Below are 17,546 nucleotides of genomic sequence, written 5' to 3'. Positions count from 1 at the left end.
ATTTTCACCGGGCAAGCATCATTGATCAGAACTGATAAGCTTATAAGATACTGCAGTACATTACTGACACTAAAGAATCATCATTCTGGCTTGAAAGCTTCATAATCTATGTTTTGTTAGGTGAGGATTTACTGTGGTATTAGAAATGTGCAGTACATGATCATGCATGGGCTGGCCCCTGTGCTGCTGTGCCTGTTCCAAAACTCCCAGCCAGGAAATAATAATTTACATTGTTGTATAAGCTTACAGTAGTTACACACATGCACAGTACAGGAAGAAGAAGTTCAAAGGAAGAAGAAGTACAGAGCTGCAAAGTAGAAAAGTTGGAAAAGTTTATAATCATGATAATTGGAATAAGTGGAAAGGGATGATAGCTTTAAAGTTTGTGTGGCTTATTATAAGGCTGAAAAAAAAGATTCATAACAATTAACAGTCGTGTATTGATCAGGGCTGTCAACTCTCACGCATGCCATTGGCTGTGAGTCTCGCGCATTGCCATTGGGTCACTTTCTCACGGTCTCACGCCAAGGTAGTATAATCTCACGCCCAGGTAGTAAATCTCACGCAAAAAGCTGTAAAATAAGTAAAATCTCACGCATCGACATGAATAATTAATTTGTTGTTCCTACCCCCACCCACCCACCCCCGTTTTTCACATTCTCGAGCGCCGTGGCTCAAATAATCATCGGTCAAAATAAACATTGGAGTCGGCAAATCCCGGTACGCTTCTGTCTCACGCCAAGCAATTCCAAAAAGTTGACAGCCCTGGTATTGATATAGAATAGCATGCACGCAGTTGGGCACAATTTGCTCGAGAAACAAGTTCTAGCAATAGCATGACTATAGAAAAAATATTTAATTATTTTCTTAATTAATAATGTTTTATTTTATGTTTGTTTTCTTGATGCAGTATATAGCTTACTAAGAATCAGCATTGAGGGACCATCAATTGAGGACTTACAGAAGCTGTTCGTCTATGGGCCAGCAAGAAAAATAGAAGATTCAAAGTTAAATTTAGATAATTGGTAAGTCAAAGGTCAAACCTCATACTCATTTACTCAAGTCAAGTTACGCAACTCAAGTAGCCAATCACAGGGACTGCCTTTTGAGGAGAGCGAGACCAATCATTCTCTACTGCTACTGCCCTGCCTAAATCTGATATAGGAGAGTGATTTTTAGCTCTCCTAAATTGACTATTCTCTCCTTACATTCTATTTTAAATGCTCTAAACAGCTCTCCTTGAAGGCTCCAGAAGAGCTCAATTTTATGCTCTCTTGTTAATTCCAGAAGACAGTCCCTGCAATCAACTGTATATTTTTAGAACCATGAAAATGAAATGAAATATTATTATTAAACATTATCTCTTAAAGGATAATTTTATTTTAGGGAATGATATTTTTATTTCATTTTTCATGGTTCTAAAGAAATACATATTACTTCAAATGATTGTAGCCTAGCCTTGTAAGTTGTGACACATTAACACTCAAATAACAAACTACAGTCAATTTATTGGTTAACAAAGTAAATTTTATTGAACAAAATGTGTCTAAAATGGACCTCTAAATTCAGTGAAAAAGGTTAAATACCCAACAGTTTCGGGGAGCCTCGTCCCCCTCGACCCCTAGACCCCCTCGACCCCTAGACCCCCGGCCGTTGGGGAGAGAGAGCTCAACTTGCTACGCTTCGCTCACTACACTTCACAATTTAGGCGGCACTAAAATTGTTCTAGCTATAAACTCATGTCCATAAATTCAGTAATTATTATAGGGCCATTGATTTCCCCAGTATTTTAAATGATATTTATTGTCTGGTAACAGGTTTGCATTTCCATTCCAATACAATGCTGGGAATATCACAGAGAGTTTCATGGTCCCTGAAGGCTTCGTCAGTTGGAAGAAAGCTCTCAAGTCGCTATCTTTCAACCACATCACAACTGAATACCCAGAGAGACCCTCTTTGTCAGGAATATGATGCTATCATTGTTGGTGCAGGTCACAATGGACTGATTACTGTAAGTAATAGTATTATCAGGATTAGGCATGCCTCTATAATTGACCCAATCTGCCACATAATTCTATATAAGTTAATGGATTTAAAGATACATTACTTGACATGCCTAAAGTATTCATCTTTATCTATTTCTTTTAAACCAAAAGGAATTTTGCTTGATTTTATTTTGTTTAGTGCAGAATCCCCTGTATATGGTACAGTGTCTGTCCCCTACATGTATGTCAAAGGATTGCGGTCAAATGTTTGCTATGTCCAAAATGAAGTAAGGCTTGCATGTTAAATAGGTTTTGTTTTTGTTTGTTTTTAGATTTGACATTGTGAACCCTATTTTATTTACTATTCGACATAGTAAACCTTTATTTTTGACATACCGTACATGTAGTAAACCTTTGACATAGGAGGCTGTACCCGATCTTTTAGGTTATCTAGAATAAACATTTGGTCATCCTTGTGGCAGACCTAGTGCATACATTCTGTAGCAGTAGCACATATAACCAATTATGTTTTATAATCTGTGCTACATGTAGGTAACTAACTGTAACAAAATACTGTACCTTGAAAGCATGGTTTATTTATTATTTATTTATTGATTGATTGATTGATTGATTGATTGTTTTCACATACACATATAAAGTTTTTAAACAGATTTATGCTGAATTATACTGAGCTCTGTTCAGTAGTGTTTATAATGTGTAAATTTGTATAAAATTCAGTGTTAATCTTGATGATATTGTTTTAAATCTACAGGCTGCTTATCTCCAGAAGGCTGGTTTTAAAACACTTGTTCTTGAAAGAAGGCATTTGATAGGTGGTGCTGCAGTAACAGAGGAAATCATTCCAGGTGTGTTTGAAACAATAACAAAGGTTTATTATTATTATTTTTCATATTGTTTTTTGATATTTGCTCCCAGTATTTACCATGTGAAGCATGTAATATTAATTACATTGGCTTGCATAGGATCGATTTTTTTGTGCTGTATAGTGATGCAGATTTGGAACAAATTGATCATAAAACCAATGTAGTACAGGTTTAATATTGTTGTCAAAATCCACTTCATTTGTGAAATAAACCAAAAGCACAAGCAGGGACTGCCTTTTGAGGAGAGCGAGAGCAATCACTCTACTGCTCTCCTTGAATCTGATATAGAAGAGTAATTTTCGGCTCTCCTTATTTGACAACTCTCTCCATATATTCTATTGTAAATGCTCTAAACAGCTCTCCTTGAAGGTTCCAGAAGAGCTATTTAATGCTCTCCTGCAAATTCCAAAAGACAGTCCCTGCACAAGCTGATACAACTCCTCATTATGGTGTTTAAACATCAGTCACAAGCAAAATTCCTCACCTAATTCACCCCGACTCCTTCATGTCCTTTTAGAAAGAGGAGGTATGTTCACACATGGTTCAAACACAGTTCCATCACATGATTCCATGCATTAAATTTATGCTGCAGATTAAAATGTTTTGACACTAAGACATGACCTTAATCTCCTACAAAGGGAGTGTAGATTTCAAGACATGACCTTAATCTCCTACAAAGGGAGTGTAGATTTCAAATCCAGTCACCCATTCAGGTCACCCCATTTGAAATTCACACTCCTTGTGTGGGAGATTAAGGTCATGTCTTCCATAGGATGTGTATGAATGTCAACTGGAATAGCCCATTGGCTGTAGTGTAAATCATTGCTCTCAACCAACCAGTTCATTTCGAATGATGTAATAAAGGTATTTTTTGTATCATTTTACAGGCTACAAGTTTTCCAGATGTTCGTATGTTTTAAGTCTTCTCAGACCCACAATCTACAAAGATCTGGAACTCAAGGTACTATTATAATACTTCAGCTCATGCAATTAAAACTAACCTGCTGGAAAACCATACAATATGCATCAAAATGGCTGAGAATTTTTCCCATTTATTGATAACAGAATTGATGAGTATGCCCAACTCTGTGTCACTACATTTTTTAAAGTTGAACAAAATCATAGGTGTAGGCCTATAAGATAGCAATATAATACCTTTAACATAGTACCGTATGTACCTTTACATTTGGTAAATGTTTCAAATCCAATCCTAAAATATAATCTAACAACACAAGGGGTGTCGATTTTGGATCAGGCACTGATATGAGCCTGACATTATACAAAAGTTGGTGGAAAAGATCCACAAATATTATATTCCTTTAGGACTTTGTAATTATTTCTGTTCAAAGTTAAGTTAAACTTGCCAAAAGTTAAGTTAAACTTGCCAAATTCTGGGGAAAAATGTGGCCAAAAACAAAGAAATGTTATTTTCTGGGGGAAAATGTGGCCAAAAACAAAGCAATGTTTCAAAACAACGAAAAGTTTTGAAAAAGAATCCAATCTCTAAACCAGTTTTTGAAAGTAAGAGCCTGAAAATGCACCCCAAATCTGCCACACATGCATCCTGTTCCCACTTGTCCATTAAGAATCCCACTCCATTCTAACAAGCAAAATCATTATTGCTATACATTCTAGCATTCCAAGCATATTTCCAACATAAGTCTATAAGTTGACTCATGCTTCTTGTTTATAATTTTATTTTTACAGAAACATGGATTGAAGGTTTACATTAGGGACAGCCATTCTTTCACTCCTTTGTTGGAGGAGCCAGGACCTAGTGGCAGACCAAGGTCTCTACTACTGGGTAGAAATGAACAAGAGACATGCAGACAGATAGCTCAATTCTCTAAAAGAGATGCAGAGGTGAGATGATGAGCATCCTGGCACACAGGCATGTGCACACACATAGGTGTATGCGCACACACGTGTACGTACCCCCATATGTGTACGCATCCCCACATGTACGCACACACACCCATGCAAACACCAAAAAATCTTTATGTTCTCAGCTCAGATGCAGATAGTAAACAAGCATGTCAAAAATTTCAACTTGGTAACAAGATTTCAGTTCAGAAAAATAAACAAGTACAAAGCTGCATCTAGCAGCGTTAACAACTATAGTTTGATCAGCTCGTAATCGGCGGGAATTGTTAGGCTTTTACCACTACACCGAAAAGTAGACCCGCGTTAAGAGTGCTATTAGGTGACCTGTCTGGTCTATATTTTGTGTGTTAAAGAAAGTAGATAAAGTATAGGACTTGAATTAATAATTTGTAAATGCTTCTGGCGAAATGTCACGAGACAATTCTTAAAATAAAACATTTTGATATTAATCCGCGATGTTATAAGCATGATAAGGCCCGCCGATTACAAGCTGATCAAAGTATAGTACTGATTTCACAGACAATACTCAAGAACACTGAAAATGCTAAAGAATATTGTTCATACATTTGAAAGTTTGAGAATACATATTGTGTGCAGGACATTAGCTAGCCACCCATCCACCAGTCATTTTGGATGGGTAGTTTGCTCCTGGGACAGGCAAAATCAATGCCTGTCACATAAGCTAAATTATAAAAATACTGCTTAGCTATGCTTGAATAAGTTCTGTTAATTCAAAATAAACTACACTAATAAAGCTAAGGCAAAAGCAATAGATATTTGAACTGACTGAACCTCTAGAAGGGGCTAGAGACCTGGTTTGAGTGAAAATGACAGAGAATTGTCAAATCCTGATCCTGGAAAATACTGATTTAAAGAGAAAGTATTTTAGAAAGTTGACAGCTCTGGATCTAATGTCAAGATATGTAGGCTATTCAGTGTATTTAGATTCACTGATATAAACACACCATTGCATTAAGAGATAACTAACCCAATTTAAATTCATGTTAATAGATGTACATCAAGTATGAGGAAAAGATGGGAGCCATGGCTGAAGCCCTAGGGCCTTTACTAGACAGTCCACCCCTGGATGTGACGGCTGTTGCAGGTGGAAGAGCTAGGGATATCATTAATAACTTGGGCGCATTGAAATCTGTTGTGAAAGCAGGTGGGTTGTTTGTAGTCTATAGATTTTATCATTCTAATAGTTAGGGGAAAAAGTTCACTTTGGTGACCACTCTCTGGCTAGTAAGGTTTGACGATTGATTCGACTTCTATGGACCATTTAGAAAAAAAATAGCCACCATGTCCCTCGCGAAAATCCCGGCATTTTTCGCTAGAGGCCAAAATCCAAAATGGCCGCCACCACCATTTTGAAAATTTAAGTTTTGAACCAGAGCACCTATAATCATGCACAAAGACACTTTTTCGGATATGTCGAGTACAAGGATTCCGATTCTGACATTAGTTTGACATTACGGCATCATTTTCACCCAGAAATCCAAGATGGTGGCGGCACCATCTTGAAAAATTTAGTTTTGAACAAGAGGACCTTAAATCGTATACAAAGACACTTTTTTGGATAAGTCGACCACAAGGATTTCAAATTTGACATTACTTTGACATTACTGAACTCATATTTACCCAGAAATCCAAGATGGTGGCGCTTGGTATCATCTTGAAAAAATAAGTTTTGAACCAGATTACCTAAAATCGTGTACAAAGACACTTTTTTCCGATAAGTCGACCCCAAGAAATCCGAATCTGACATTCAGTTGACGTTACAAAATAATTTTGCCCAGAAATCCAAGATGGCCCCATTTGGTAGAGCGTAAATGTGATTTTTGAATGAGAGCAGAAGCATAAGTGTGTCATTTCCGCCTTATCTGGGGTTCATGTCTCTTATATGGGGTTTCAACTGCCTTATCTTGGGTTTACATCCCTTATCTATGGATAAGGCGCCTTATCTGTGGTTTAGACGGCCTTATCATGGGTTTACGTTCCTTACCTGTGGCTAAGATGCCTTAACCTTAGCATATCGCAGTCTAAACCCAGATAAGGCATATAAACCCCAGATAATGCGCCTTAACCCCAGATAAGCGACGTAGACCCCAGATAAAGCAGTCTAAACCCCAAATAAGGCGCCTTAACCCTAAATAAGGAACATAAACCCCAGAAAAGACATCTAAACCCCACATAAGGTGCCTTAACTCTAGATAAGGGTTGTTAACCCCAGATAAGGGTCGTAAACCTCAGATAAGGCATCTAAACCCAAGATAAGGCGCCTTAACCCCAGATAAGAGACGTAAACTCAGATATGGCAGTTTAAACCCCAGATAAGGCGCCGTCTGGGTTTTACTTCTCTTTATTAGGTTTATGTTCCTTATTTATGGTTAAGGCGCCTTATTTGGGGCTGGGACTGGTTTATCTGAGGTGTACGTCCCTTATCTGGGGTTACGGTGCCTTACCGGGGGTTTAAACTGTCATATTTGAGTTTACGTCTCTTATCTGGGGTTAAGGCGCCTTATCTTGGGTTTAGATGTCTTATCTGAGGTTTACGACCCTTATCTGGGGTTAACGACCCGTATCTAGAGTTTGGGCACCTTATGTGGGGTTTAGATGCCTTATCTTAGGTTTATGTTCCTCATTTAGGGTTAAAGCGCCTTGTTTGGGGGTTGCACTGCTTTATCGGCGGTCTACGTCCCTTATCTGGGGTTGCGGCGCATTATCTGGGGTTTAGATGCCTTATCTGGGTTTAGACTGCGATATGCTAAGGTTAAGGCATCTTAGCCACAGGTAAGGAACGTAAACCCAGGATAAGGCCGTCTAAACCACAGGTTAGGCGCCTTATCCCTAGATAAGGGATGTAAACCCAAGATAAGGCAGTTTAAACCCCATATAAGGGACATGAACCCCACATAAGGCGGAAATGACACATTTATTCTTCTGCTTTCATTCAAAAATCACATTTACGCTCTACCAAATGGGGGCCATCTTGGATTTCTGGGCAAAAATTATTTTGTAACGTCAAATTAATGTCAGATTCGGATTTTTTTGGGTCGACTTACCGGAAAAAGTGTCTTTGTACACGATTTTAGGTAATCGGGTTCAAAACTCATTTTTTTCAAGATGGCGTCGGCGGCCACCATCTTGGATTTCTGGGTAAATATGAGTTCGTAATGTCAAAGTAATGTCAAATTTGAAATCCTCGTGGTCGACTTATCTAAAAAAAGTGTCTTTGTACACGATTTAAGGTCCTCTTGTTCTAAACTAAATTTTTCAAGATGGTGCCTGCCACCATCTTGGATTTCTGGGTGAAAATGATGCCGTAATGTCAAACTAATGTCAGAATCGGAATCCTTGTACTCGACATATCCGAAAAAGTGTCTTTGTGCATGATTATAGGTGCTCTGGTTCAAAACTTAAATTTTCAAAATGGTGGTGGCGGCCATTTTGGATTTTGGCCTCTAGCGAAAAATGCCGGGATTTTCGCGAGGGACATGGTGGCTATTTTTTTCTAAATGGTCCATAGAAGTCGAATCAATCGTCAAACCTTACTAGCCAGAGAGTGGTCACCAAAGTGAACTTTTTCCCCTAACTATAATGCTTTTGGAAATAAACACAATGTAATTGAAAGAGTACCATCAAAGGATATAACATTATGCAACAACCCTAATGTTTGTTCAGCTTATAAAAAGTGAAAAAAAATTAGACTCATAACACCAAGTATTGATATAGAATGGCATGCACGCAGTTGGGCGTAGTGCTTATGCTAGTTTTGCGTTGCGTATAAATATGTGACTGGTGCATGCATATGTGAATTTATGGGAGTGTTAGTTGGGACTTAATTGCCGCACGCAGTAACAAAAAATTGTTGCCTATTATATAAAGCCGAACATACTTTAGTTCCATTTTGTATGTAGTTGATTGTTGCAGTTTTGAACTGCAGACTTGCTAAAAAGACAAACTGGCAATGTTTCTTGGCAGGTGAGCACCAATATCAAGAAACACATTCAATTCAAATCATTTAAGGCAGCTGTGTACTCTAGACATTGTTTCTTTCGCAAAATTGAGTTTTTTTGATATGTTTGTACTTTGTTATGTTTTTTATAAATACAAGGAATGAAAATCCAGATTTGTAAACTCCAACTGCAGTATTTTAAGGATTTTATTTCACTATTCCACTCGTGTTTGAAATTGAAAAGGAAAGAAAATCTTTGTTGTACCAGCAGGGTACACGCGTGCAACAACGCATCGCGTATGCGTATTGCGCAATTCGTTAACGCCCACACACGCAATACGCATACGCGACGCTTATCTGCATGCGCGTGGCGCATCTTATGGAAACACCAGGGAAGCACAAAACCTAGTGGTCAAATGGCTCCGTTTTAGCTGATAAAATGTGGGGTTTTTCAAGTTCTTTCCCCCGATTTAAATATCAAGTTATGAATGGATTTCGCTCAAACTTCTCAAGGGGCCGTGGATTTACCTGATGTTTATGTAATGTAAGGTAGAAAAATAAAACTGCCGCATTCTCCTGCGTAGATTCGATGAAAGTGCAAAATGTGACCACTTAAAACTTCAACGGCCATTATTTCAATGTTCATTTTCTCGGTAAAATGACGATTTAGGTACATGATAACTCAATAAATACAGCATCTATAAGTAAGCAAATATGATCATCGTAAAAAGCATGATCGACTCAAGAAACGGTTTTCTCATTTTCTCAAAAATAAAGCCAATATCAAAAAAAATTTAAAAAACCTTTTTGGAATGGAGCCTCAAGATTGAGCTAAAAAACAAAATAAAATATTTTGGAAAGTGTTTTTTTGTTATGATGTACCTAACAAATATTGCCAAGAACACACTTTTTTGTGATTTTCTTCGTAATTGTTGTTTTTACCCCAAATCTGTATTTATATTAAGATTTATTGATGTCTTGCCTTCATAAAAATGTATACTTTTATATGTCTTATGCTGAATAATTACAAAGTTATTGCACTTTTACTACATGCATGTCTGAGAGTACACAGCCTCCTTAATGTATCACAAGTAATTTACTGATTTTAGGGGGAAACTGCACATGCAGATGTCCAAAAGCAGTCACTGCCAATACCTCAATTTTCGTGGTACCATATAACAAATTTGACCAATCCCCTTGCTGGAGTGGGTTTCACTATTACAGCATGCTGAGCACACTGTAACTTGTAAAACAAGTCCTTTGACCCCAGCGGAATTCCAAGCCCAGCATAACTCTATAACATATAATAAATCCTATGGCTCATAGAGTTATAATGGTTTGGAACTTTGTGAAATCCACTCCTAATCTTTCTTTCTTCTCATACGATTTGAATAACATATGTGTAGTTCTAATTTTAAACTTGTTTGTAAACCAACATTGTTATATGACACTTTTATTTCAAAGGTGGAATGCTGGGCAAAAATATTGCACCCTTCTATGAATTACTAACAGCACCCATGATAAAGGTACGTCATTAACTAGAAGAAAAAAACAGGGTTCATTCATTAATGAACTTGAAATATTCCAACATGTATTGATCTGATGTATTGCCAGCATATCTTGTTGTATGTTTTGAAAACAAACCACAGATTTAGCTTCATAATGTAAGTTGACTATAGTTCATTACACTCAACTTGAGTGACTTAACTTAAAAATCAAGCCTTTAAACAATGTACACATACTGTGCACTGTTTTTGTGATTCTCTGCAGATATTGGATCGCTGGTTTGAATCGGAGCCATTAAAGGCTACCCTAGCAACAGACTCTGTTATTGGTGCCATGGTAACCCCAGATACACCTGGTAGTGGGTAAGCATAGAATACCTTTGGGATTTGCAACTAAAGACTACAATTTGTGGAACTGAATCTTGTAAAAATTCTCTTAAAGACCACAATTTTGGGGCAAGTGTGATACACTGATTAAAGAAGGGTATAAAATGTTGACATTTTGTTTCCTATTATTGTCCTACAATTTACTTTATTATAGGTGCTTGGTTCTATGTGCACCTGGTTTCTTCAATCCCTATACAAAGACCATAACTCTGGTGACGCTGCCCTGGGGTTGATGTACATGGAGAAGTAGGTGTGCATTGTGTCAATCAGAGAAGGCACACAATTGCAGTAAACAGTTAACCTTGCACATGTGAATGTATGCTATATGTTAACAATTTAGATTAATAGAAGTCAAAGTGGTTCAAATCAACTGACAGTTGCTTGAAGAATTACAGAAATGTGTTTGCCTGCATCCTATATTTAATTGTTTTATCATTGCTAGGTATGTTCTTCTGCATCATGTGATGGGTGAGATTGAGGGCATCAAAGGAGGATGGGGCTATGTTGAAGGAGGAATGGGTGCAGTGTCAGGAAGTATTGCCAAAGCTGCAATGGAACATGGGGCAACCATTTTGACTGAAAAGGTAAAGACGTTTTAATAAGGTTTTATGCCTCTTTCACAGGTAATTCACAGGTATTTTCACAGGTATTTTCACAGGTAATTTACAGCTGTAAACCCTTACAAGCAGAAGCTAGACAAGACTTCTGATATTATGTTAAAGGAGTATTTCATGATTCTAGCATTTCTTTATATGATATTTTCAGATATCAAAAAAAAAAAACTTGTTCTCAAAATTTCAGTTCATTCCAATTTTGCATTTTCGAGTTGGGCTGTATTATAATTTTGTTGATACAAATTTAACAATATTTTTGCCAAATGAATGAATCTGCAAGAACATTCTTGTACACAAATATTTTGTAGCGAGAGGTTAATTCCAATGGTATAAATTCTCAACCTTGTTTTAGAAATGTTAGGGGATGTGGCTGTGGTTGATGATATTTTTGCCAAGTGAATGAATCTGCAGTTTTTGCACACAAACATTATGTAGCCAGAGTTTTTCAGTGGTAAAATTTATTTTAGAAATGTTGGGGGATGTGGCTGTGGATCATGACATGCCCCTTTAAGTTATGGTTAAGTTACATATGTAAGACTTTTAATTTATGTAAAAAGTTGTTTAGCAGCATTGTCAATGAACCCACAAATGTATTGGTATAAACATGTGTGTACTGTAATTACAAGTCAACTTGTGCATTGGGTTATTCCAGTATTGGGTTATACACCCCTAAGGAAGATATGACCTTAATCTCCCACACAGGGAGTGTGAATTTCAAATGGGGTTACCTAAATGGGACTCCATTTGCAATCTACACACCTATGTGGAAGGTTAAAGGTATGTCTTTCAAAGGGGGTGTCAAGTGCTGCTGTAAGAGTAGCACCACTTATTTGAAGGAAAAAAGACCTGAGCACACAGAGGTACATAGAAAAAAGGGAGCAATTGGAAAATATGTTTATTGCAGAGCTTTTACAAGGCACACTACAGGAAATGTAAGTTACAGTTGTCCTCCAAGACTTGGTTCTTCCAAGTAAACATTGATTGGCAATTGTGATATTGAGACCAGTAACAACCAAATTATAAAAAGGTTTCATATTACTTTTGTAAATTTTGCAGCCAGTAAGTTCTATAATGGTGAATGGTAGCAATGACGCCTGTGGTGTGGTTCTTGAAGACGGCACTGAAGTCCGCAGTAAAACAGTTTTCTCCAATGCAACACCACAAGTGACATATCTGAACTTGGTGCCTCCTGGAGTGTTACCTCAAGAGTTTGTGGAAGAGATTGCTAGTGTTGATTATAAGTCTCCTGTCACTAAAATAAATGGTTAGTAGTAGGTTTGAAATATTTAAAAGAAATGAATATGTGATCATCCATTACAACAGGGACTAGGGGTGACAAGCTGTATTTACCATCTTTTTCAACTTGTTCCACCCAATGGGCCTGTTGCATTTTGCTGTCACCAAATGACCAATTTCGAGTTTTCTTTTTTAATCAATAAGATATTCATATCAAAAATATGAAGGAAGTTGGATGCCATTATTCTCAAAGTCAATATTCCCAACATCCAACTCATTTTGCTTGATCACAGTCACAATTTTGTATTTATATGCTCTGTTACATTGAATGATATGGGTTCTCATCTCACACCCAAATTCAATTGCTTGAATGGCTCGTCACATATGCCATCACCATGCGCGTATTTTGGGGCTTTAGCGCCATTCGGGTCAAAGTAGGGGGCGGCAAAAACGAAGGGCGGTGGAAGAAGAAGGCGGCAAAAACAAAGGGGCGGCAAAGCAATTAACAAAGAAAAAGGGCGCAAAAAATTGAAAAAGCATAACAATTTATGGAAAACGGTTGCTTTTAGGGCGCTATCGCCTAAAATCCCTTTTTTTTTTTTTTTTTTTTTTTTTTTTTTTTTTTTTTGCTCTTCACTTTTTCAAACGACCGTGAAAAAAGTTGGGTCAACCTTTTCGGGCTGTTAAGTAAGGGGCGGCAAAATTGTTTCTTCTTCAGCCCCCCGGGGTTGGGGCGGCCACGGTACGCCACTGATCACTTCCAAAGTTGAGTTCTACTCAGATGGTCAGAAATACCACTACTAGTATAGCAGACAGGCAATTTTCCCTCAAAATAACCTTTACAGGGGCCTGAGATTGGAATTCCAGTTTCCTTTCTCACGAAGTAAGGGCTAAGAGTAAAATTGTACAATTGTGTTTGGGAGTGGCCTTCTCTCTTTTCTCTTTTTCCTAGCTATTTTCTTCCATTTCTTGCTTTGTTTATCAAAGCTATCTAGGCCAGCATGCATATATTAGCCTACACTGGCTATCCAGGCTTGTGCATTTGTATGAGCTTGGAACGGTCCATGGTTTTCCATGGATTAGCATGTGTTCCTCATGGACCAACCTGGGTAAACAAACAACATTATATATTGCCTGTCTGTATCACCTACATAATTATATTAGAAGTATGTTAGGCAATAAATGGTTCTCTATTGAGAGGTTCAGTGGATATTTTAAGACTAGCTTTGCATGAATCAGATAAGTTTAAAAAGATAAATTGGTTTTAAAAAGCCAATTTGATATGTTTGGGCAGAAGTAGAATCTCTGCATGTGTGGCAAGTTTATAAGGCCATAGTATTATAAAAAATGCTGTTGATATGTTTCACATTTTTTGCTCATGTAATGTTAATACTATTAAACCATGTTCCCAATAAAATGACTAATCAGACCATAAAACACCATAATTTCTTTGGATCCTATAAATCTATGTATCTTGTAATGGTGGTTTTAAACTCAAAGAGCTTCGACATTGTAGTCATTTGTGAATCACTATTCAACTTTCTTTGTAAATGCATTTCAAACCCCATTTTACAGTTGCAGTGGATAGGTTACCAAACTTCACTGCTTTACCAAACAACAGAGATAACACCCCAGGTCCACATCATACATGTACAATACATCTTAACTGTGAGGCTACTAGTCTAATAAATGAAGCCTATGATGATGCGATGAATGGGAACCTTCCAGAAAAGTAAGTTATTACCGTACCTTTAACAGGTACAATATAAATTTGAAAATATCATTTTTAAAACAAAATTATGTATGGAAGTGTAATTGGTATTTGCTGAAATTTCCATTGTTTTAATCAACACTAAAATAGTCTCAGAGTATATTGCAGAAAATGAAAAAACATTTTGTATGAATGGATACGTTTTTGGTACAAATAGCATACCAAATTGCTTCTTTGACTTTAACAAATTATAAAAAGGACAGAAATTTTGAATGAATTTTCTCCAATTTACACCCTGTGCCCTCTGTACCCAGTACCATTCCATACTATTCTTGGCCTTAGATAATGAAGTGGGTAATTTAGATAAATTTCTTATGCTGAGTGTTGTGACTTTTGCAGACCTATGATTGAAATGTGTATTCCATCATCATTGGATCCTACCATTGCTCCAGAGGGGTGTCATGTGTTATCTTTATTCACACAGTACACACCATATACTTTGAAAGGCTTGGAATGGAATGATGACACTAAGAATTTATATGCTGATAAAGGTCAGTATAAAACTTGTGTTGGGTGACCCTTTGACCATCATTCCATCAAATAAGGGAAAGAACTTTACTGATTGCACTCTATATGATTTTATTTGAACCAGTCATCAAAACCTTTGCAACCTTTTTGTTTAAGTTCATTTTTTACTGAATTGAAATGAAATTTTTGTTATCAGATTTATAACCTTATTAAAACCATATATTTTCTGAAATGTTAAACAGAATTTATAAAGATGACAATGAGCAATTGTGTATTTTGAATATATTCTTAAAAGTTGTTATTTAAATTGTGAGGTATAAATAAGCATTTTCACCTTTCATGCTAATTTCATACAAAGACTGCACAATAATTACATCTTACATTTTCCTGTAGTGTTTGATACTATAGAGAGCTATGCACCTGGTTTCAAAGACAGTGTTGTTGGACGTGATATACTGCCGCCACCTGATCTAGAAAGAATATTTGGACTTACAGGAGGGGTGAGTCTTTAAGCGTGGTATCACTACAAGATTCTCATTGTGGCCGCCTACCCAGGTACATCGTCACCAAAGTACCGTACTGGTGCACACAAAGTACCTACTTAGTACCGATGCTGTTACTGCACAGGACCCACCAGCAGTGGCACTGTACTGTACTGGTACTACACTGGTACTCCCCTGGTACTGCAACCAAGTACCTTTGCAGATGGCCCCAATAGGAATCTTGTCGTGTAATTGGGAAGTTATTGTGTTGTGATTACTGTGCTACAGGTGAAGAGAAGGATTGTGATGAATGTGTCAGAATGAAGAATAACACAACTTGATGAAATGAAATCAGCAATTTTATGTGTGTTTTTTTACCATGCAAATAAGAAATCATTTATAAATTTATTTACACCGAAATCAAAACCTTCTTATTTCAGAATATTTTTCATGGCGCCATGTCTCTGGATCAGTTATATTTCACCAGGCCTGTGACTTCAAGCTCAAGCTACCGGTCACCAGTGAAGGGGCTATACTTGTGTGGCAGTGGGGCACATCCAGGTAAAGTATAGGTTATAATTGAAGCCGAATTGAAAAGACTAGTTTGCGTCTGATAAGTCATTAATTAAATGGTGATTCTGGATTGAGATATTTTTTGTGCAAAACCAAACCTAGTCTTTATACAAACCTTTGTCACAGCATACAAGTGTTTTTTTACCTTTATTTTCAAAAATTGATCAAATATCAAAATTATTTACCAGGTTGGTCTAACTAAAGGATTGATATAATTGGGCTGTTCTATTTGGCAAAACAGGATAATATTTTTTTTAATCCCTGCAAATTAGTGCTGTTATTTTGGAATCAGGAGTAGTGTATGGCAGGAAATTTGGCAAGTATCTATATAGCTAGAGTATTAATTTCCTGATCCTGAGAGTATGAACATACAGTGTGCACTGCGTAATGTCGCAAGTTTAGTGGAATGACACGATAGCGCGATCTATTGTGCACACACAGGAAATGCAGCGTTACCCAAAGCGTGTGTGGTAGGCATTGTACACTGGACGCAATTGTCATTGTGTACTGATTGAGCTCTCAGGATCGAGAAACTTATTAATTTAGCTATAGTTGGCCTGAATAGTTAGATGTTCAACTTCCCTCAATCTTCAGAGCCAAGATGGTGTCTTCAGAGCCAAGATGGCTCTGAAGACGGGAGTTCCAAAAGCTCAGCCCTCTGAAAAGGACTTCTCTAGGGAAAGATTAAATCTTTTAATGTTTACTGACCTAGACTAGTACCAAGTAATTTCAAATCATTATTATAAAAGCTCTTGCACATTTTTGTACAAGTGGGCTCAAATATGTGTACACATCTGTCCATTTATAGGTGGCGGTGTAATGGGAGCGTGTGGTAGGAATGCAGCCTATGTTGCCCAAACAGACCTCAAGAGAATGGCTAAGCGATGAGGAAGACAACAGACGTTTGGTGAAAGTTCATCAGAGAGGAAAAGATTTTAGAGGACTTGCAGAGCTGGACAATGGCACAAAGACCACTCATATTGAGTTGGCTGGTGTGTGGTTGATGTGCTTCGCCTCAATCACCCAATGTTTTGCATTTTGCTGCCTAGCAGATGCATCGTTTGGTCCTTAGGCCGGATGCTGCATTACCCTTTTATTGTCTTGATTTTGTTTCTGCTGTAAATTTTAGAGTTGGGCGACTAAGTCGCCAATAGTCGTTAGTCACGACTATTACTGATAGTCGCGACTACGACTATTGAAAACCAAAAGTCGACTAATGCAAGTATATTTTTGTGTTGAAAAATTACTTTAAAAGTGCCAGTTATTCGCACCAAAACCAACCAAATACTAACATATAAACTGCGCAAAATGTTAGTCATTGTCTTACCAATAGTAACACTAACCAACAAGTAATCATAATGTCCATAAATCATCATTAAATTGGTGTTATTGACTTATAGTCGAACTACTTTCCCACAAGATAAAAGCCGTTAAAAAACTCAAATTACTTAGAACTGTCTAACATCTCATTATGATTATAATTTATGCAGCGATAACAGGTGTAGCAGCGTCATAGCGTGCATGTACAGACCCAGGTTGGGTGTTTGTACCAACTACTGAAGGTATGAGATTATTTCAACTTTGGAAAGAAACAGCGAGAACTTCCGAGAAGTGTTTTCCAAAAGGGAAAATTTAGGAAAATATTATTAGATTAGAAGTACTTTTCACGTAATTTCAAAAAGCTATGCTTATTGTGGTAACAGAATATTTAGAAAGCAACAGGAAAATAAACAAATTAGCTGACAAACAGTCGTTATGTTGCAATGCCACCCCTGTAGCGACAAATGCAGTAGTCTAGA

The 17,546-nt window shown here is 37.2% G+C and overlaps 1 protein-coding gene across 1 annotated transcript; it reads left to right on the top strand.

The window, feature by feature from the left end:
- The first annotated feature begins 51 nt into the window (after nucleotides 1-51).
- LOC140148735 (pyridine nucleotide-disulfide oxidoreductase domain-containing protein 2-like) lies at nucleotides 52-17,040 on the top strand. The gene is made up of 16 exons (XM_072170781.1): nucleotides 52-120; nucleotides 911-1,025; nucleotides 1,818-2,011; nucleotides 2,758-2,851; nucleotides 3,757-3,830; nucleotides 4,577-4,732; nucleotides 5,765-5,918; nucleotides 10,176-10,237; nucleotides 10,482-10,579; nucleotides 11,046-11,187; nucleotides 12,274-12,481; nucleotides 14,029-14,185; nucleotides 14,564-14,715; nucleotides 15,086-15,192; nucleotides 15,615-15,735; nucleotides 16,556-17,040. The coding sequence occupies exons 3-16, from the start codon at nucleotides 1,841-1,843 to the stop codon at nucleotides 16,633-16,635; spliced, it is 1,776 nt and encodes a 591-aa protein (XP_072026882.1). The 5' UTR covers nucleotides 52-120; nucleotides 911-1,025; nucleotides 1,818-1,840; the 3' UTR covers nucleotides 16,636-17,040.
- Nucleotides 17,041-17,546: the final 506 nt, after the last annotated feature.

Source organism: Amphiura filiformis, chromosome 3, assembly GCF_039555335.1.
Source record: "Amphiura filiformis chromosome 3, Afil_fr2py, whole genome shotgun sequence".
Classification (NCBI taxonomy): Eukaryota; Metazoa; Echinodermata; class Ophiuroidea; order Amphilepidida; family Amphiuridae; genus Amphiura; species Amphiura filiformis.
The sequence above is the reverse complement of the archived record's forward strand: the minus strand, read 5'-3'. Positions and strand labels throughout refer to the sequence as shown.